This window comes from Primulina tabacum, chromosome 7, assembly GCF_025594145.1.
Source record: "Primulina tabacum isolate GXHZ01 chromosome 7, ASM2559414v2, whole genome shotgun sequence".
NCBI lineage: Eukaryota > Viridiplantae > Streptophyta > Magnoliopsida > Lamiales > Gesneriaceae > Primulina > Primulina tabacum.
Window position 1 is genome coordinate 35,910,769 of NC_134556.1, and position 5,495 is coordinate 35,916,263.

General features: G+C 35.5%; 1 protein-coding gene across 1 annotated transcript; it reads left to right on the plus strand.

Moving 5' to 3' along the window:
• The first annotated feature begins 3,403 nt into the window (after positions 1 to 3,403).
• Positions 3,404 to 5,190, plus strand: LOC142551520 (uncharacterized). The gene has a single exon (XM_075660798.1). It carries the CDS (start codon positions 3,438 to 3,440, stop codon positions 4,722 to 4,724), a length of 1,287 nt encoding a protein of 428 aa, XP_075516913.1. The 5' UTR covers positions 3,404 to 3,437; the 3' UTR covers positions 4,725 to 5,190.
• The last annotated feature ends 305 nt before the right edge of the window (positions 5,191 to 5,495 follow it).

The following is a 5,495-nucleotide window of genomic DNA, read 5'->3' on the forward strand; positions in this document are numbered from 1 at the left end:
TGTAATGCAAATTTTTTTGGGTACGTGTTAAATAATTTATGCCAAAAAAACTTGAGAGATTATATCACATACAACTAAGAATTGCGTGTTTTTTAATTTTTAATTTTTGCAGCTTGTGCTTATAGTATCGGAGAAAGCTACTATAATCAGGAGATAGGAAAATTATGCATAAATATGTTTTTTAAGGATAAGAATGAACTGATTTCATCTATGAAGAATTATTTTATCAAAGTTGCCAAACATGAGTATTACGTCATGGATAACACACATATTGCGTGAAAATTGAGGTACAAAAATTATTCTTCTTCGGTCATATGTCGGTGGAGTCTTCGAGCTTCTTTCAAATCGAAAATCGGTTATTGAAAAATAACAAAATATGGCATGCTTCACACATGTATATCTACCAATTTCAGTATAGACCATCATAACTTGAACAGTGATATGGTGGCACAAATGCTATTTGGAGTTGTACGACGTGAACCTTCGTACGAGATTAAGTATATCATGGAAAATGTGAAATATAAATATGAATATCAAATCTCGAATACGAAAGCATGACAAAGTTTGAAACACGTAGTGGAAATTGGTTATGGTACATGTGAGAGTTACCTGAAACTACTTCTAAAATATATGTGTGCCTTGACATAGACAAATGACTTCCTTTAAAATGCATCGTTGATGACTCAAATCCTAACAAGTCGAGATATATATGTCGTCATTGTCCATCTGGGTCACCATCAATTATTAAACCCCAAATTATTGAAGAATCTTGTAACATGACATTTTCTTCATCACGTCTAAAATGAAATGTATGTGTCTCGTGTCGCCATCGTTCAACAAGAGCAGTAATAAAATGATTGTCAAACACTCGAAAGTCACATTGTAAAACCCCATATAACACAATATGATTTAAGTATGTAACGACACAATTGTGTAAATAATTCCCAACTTATAAAATCCAAACCAGATTGTCTGATCGTTTAATTCTCTTGTAAGTAGAGGACACTGAGATCTAGACCTCGATTTTATATCATTATGAAATAAATTGTCAAAAAATAAGTTAGAATAAAATAGTCTAATAAAGAATGAAATAATTATAAAAATAAAATAAAAAATTTATTAAGAATAAATTTAAAACAATAATATAATACTTAACGTATGTGCACAAAAAAATTTTAACCTTCACTTTTCAAGTACATGAATACTTGTTTTTCCTTACGAGTGATTTACTCGTCATATACAAATATTGAATGGGACGCTGAACTTTAAACTAATCAACTGAAAATTTAAAATTTTGACGTGCCAAATCTTGTAAAAAAAAAAGAGATCAAAATGTTCAACTACCGAATTGGTTGCTTCTCCCTAAATAAAAGGAGATGAAATTCAAGACTTGAACCCCAATCAAACATTTCATCAGAATGTCGCTTTGAGCTACAGAAAACATCTACATTTCTTTCCCCTTTCTTTTTTGCTGCCAACAATATTCGACTACAACTTAAGGAATCATCCTCTAACCGACATCAAAATTCTTAGCAATTAATTTGGATATATATATATTTTTTTCAATTTTCTTCATTCAGAAGTAAGAGTTTGTGGGTAGAAAAAAAAGACAAAATAAAGCTGACAAAAAAAAATGATCCCAAAACCCTTTATTTCAACTTCTCAACAAACTTTTAATAAAATGTATGCACCTCAAGTTTTTCAGCAATCCTACCACCAAGTGTTCCTATTTTTTTATTGGTTAGATTGCATTTCTCGTCCCAAATCAGTATGTGTATAAACTAAAGTAATAATTAAATATGTTTTTAGGCTCTTGGATTCTAGTTATAAGATTTTGAGACTAAATAGATGATTGAAGTTTATAGAAATTTATTTAAAATGAATTTTTATGATTTAAAAAAGCATGTGCATGATCTCTAAGGAGCATACTTCACTAAAAATGAGAAAAAGTTTGAGAAGACGGATATCGTTTGGGATATGTGGTTAGGTGGCACCTAATAGGAACCAAATGCCTGAAATAGGGGGTGGGGTGGTCTCTATTTTCTTTTAGATAAGGAGAAAGCATGCCGGGGTGAAGAAAGGTGGCTCCATAATTCATCTTTCTAAATCGAGACCTGCCTCAGCCCACATCGTTCCAACAACCTGCGGGGAGCACCTCAGTATACAATCGCGCGATACATAATTTATACGTTTTATATTTTTTGTCATTTTTTGAAAAAAAATTCAATTTTAGTCAATTTTCACTAGAGAACATCAGACACGTTAGAAATGTATGGTATCATATCATTTTAATATATAATATCATTTTCCCCCTTAGTTGGCTGGCCGACATGCTAACATCTTTAATGTAAATCCTATACATATTGTTAAAACTATTAACATTCTTCACTAATCAAACCAATGCCATTTTGCCTTTATATCCAAATTTGTGAAAGGTCACTATATGTTAGTTGAATAATTTACTGTATCCCCCTAAACCTAACCTTCCAGTTTGGTATACTTTGCATCACATGCTTTCACTATACTCCCTGTTTATGTTGAAAGGAAACTCCACATAAATTTCAAATTTATGATCTTAATTTACTCATTTGTACTTTTTATTTTCTAATTTCAAAGATAATTTTTCATCAGAGTGCTGATGTGATATCCGACATATTAACAATATCTGGTATCACATCAGAATTTCTCGATACTACATCACTCTGATGAAAAAAATTGAAATTGGACAGAAATAGTGTAAATTAGTGGATTGACACCGTAAATTGCCCGGTGCAGATACAAAATTCAAAACAAAATGATGTTTTATCGACTTATTCTGTTTAATTTGGGGAAGAAATCACTGGCACGACAGCGAAATACAAACCAAGTTTGATTTCTTTCAATTTTCCAATCCCAATTTAATCAACCAAAGCAAATGTAACCACCAGTCCATAGATATCATACCGTATAGTTTTGATAGAGGAAAAAAAAGGAAAACAAAAGCGTGATTCCTAAAATGTAATGACATCCCATGTACTTTTGGACCTCTCATTTTCCTCAACGATTGCTCCCACTTTCTCTAACTTTTAAAGCATAGACATCCCATGTGGATTAATCCTGTGCAAATTTTATTTCATGGATGTATCAAAGTTTACTTTCCAAAATGGTTCATTTACATTTCAAGGCATGCCTAATTCATAAATTCATCGAACAATTTCTTTCATTTTGTACTAAAATAGCGAATCGATTTCTTTAACAATATAAATATTGAAAAAAGAAGAAGATAAATTAAGTTTGAAAAAACTAGCATTTTTTAATTAATAGTTGAGATAGAAAAATGGGCCATGGCCCAATTCATTTGGATTGGGAAGTGGCCTAAATTAAAATTTATGAGACGAAAATTAGGATGAAATAAAAAAATTTATCAAAAGGATGGATGGATACCAAATCCTGCAGCAATGGCAATCAGCAACTCCTTTAAACCCATTACTCTCAATTCTGGAATCCCGTTTTTCAGACACGAGTCCAATTCTTTGAGAACTAACTCGAATTTCAATCTACGGGTGACTTTGTTGTCTTACAAGCCACCGCATCAATGGCGTCCAATCAAATCTTGCATGGCGGACCAAGAAATCGACATGGTGAAGACGAAGGAAGGAGTTTACGCAGCGAAGGCCAAGAAAGTTGTTGTCTTGTGGGATTTGGACAACAAGCCCCCTCGTGGGCCGCCGTTCGAGGCGGCTATGGCTCTCAAAGGGGTAGCACAGAAATTTGGTGAAGTTGTCGATATTTCAGCTTATGCCAATCGCCACGCTTTTGTTCACCTCCCTCAGTGGGTAGTAGAAGAACGCCGTGAGCGTCGTCGTACGGATTTTATTGAACGAAAAGGGATGTCCACGCCCTCCGAACCGTATATCTGCTCGGTTTGTGGGCGGAAATGTACGACCAATATGGATTTGAGGAAGCATTTCCGGCAATTGCACGAGAGGGAGAGGCAGAAGAAGTTGACCAGGATGAGGAGTTTGAAGGGGAAGAAACGTCAGCGTTACAAGGAGAGATTTGTAGATGGGAATGAGAAGTACAATGCGGCGGCCCGCAGTTTGTTGACCCCCAAAGTCGGTTATGGGTTAGCTCAAGAACTGAAGAGAGCTGGGGTGTTTGTTAAGACTGTCGAGGATAAGCCACAGGCCGCGGATTGGGCTTTAAAGAGGCAAATGCTGCATTCTATGAGCAGAGGTGTTGATTGGATTGTGCTGGTGTCGGATGATTCTGATTTTTCAGAGATGTTGAGGAAGGCTAAGGAAGCCAGGTTGGGGACGGTGGTGGTCGGGGATCGGGATAGAGCATTGAGTACGTATGCCGATGTTTGGGTGCCATGGACTAGGGTGGAGAGTAGGGAGATTAAGGAGAGTGATTTGGAATTGAAGAGCAGAGGATGGAGGGATTTAGATGAAAGAAGTGAAATTTTTTCGTTTAGCGAGTTTGACGGGGAAGCTCATGGTGATGACCGGAGTTTGGATGAGCTAGTTCAGAGAATGGAGTTTGATGGTTTCAGAATTTCTGCCTTTTCTGAAGGCGAGGAAGAGTACGAGGAAGAAGATGATCGGACAGGAAAAAGATCGTATCGAGTGGATAACGCTGAAGATCAGCTCATTGTTGGTAGTCCTATTCACGGTGACGAGGATGAGGAGGGCGATTATTTTTTGGACAGCGAAGATGAATTAGGAGACCATGCATATTTTTGATATAGATAGGAATAGAGGAAATTGCTCATGAGAATTTGCTGCAACTTTTTTAATCTTTAATAATTGGATAATGTGCATGATTTTGAGTTGTGCTTGTTGCAGTCAAGGCAACGAGCAGCAATGCAGTGATGAGGATTGACGTACCTCATGTTATATTCTGTCATATTGGTTTTCGAGGGTGTTGTTTTAGCTGTGATCGAATGAAGTAGGATGGTTTCCAAGGGTGGTATTTGAGCTATGATTTATTGAAGTTTCCCACTTCTTACTGGTATTTGAATGAGGCTGTCAAAATCTTTTCTTCAGCGGCACTTGTCTAGTATTAAGAGCCCCCTTGTTTGACATCGTTTTTCAGTACATCGAAATCTTGATATACTAGAAAATGCTCTCAATGCTGCTGTTTACTTTTTCAACTTTGTAATTTTTTACTTGCTAATTCTATCTTTATAGATCAAGTTTAATATTTAGATATCTTGAGCTATTTATATTATGTAGGAGCATAGGTTTTTTTTAATAATATTTATTTTCTTGTACTATCTATCTTTTTAGCCTTGCTAGTTTCTTTTTGAGGTATAAATCATCATGTTTTTCTCTGTTTCTTGAATTGCTTAGCCCATACAGCCAGCTGCGCCGAAGTTCCATATAAAGAGAGAATATGAGATTAAGTGGGTACAGTAAAATCAATCAGTCTGATGTAATGTTTCTACAACTGGAACTGTGGAAGAAAGAAGCTAATGAACATAAGATCCCTTGAATAATATAATTCGGGAGTGT

What these genes read in the sequence shown, in the direction of transcription:
- LOC142551520 (XM_075660798.1), top strand. Translation starts at nt 3,438, where the DNA reads ATGGCAATCAGCAACTCCTTTAAACCCATTACTCTCAATTCTGGAATC.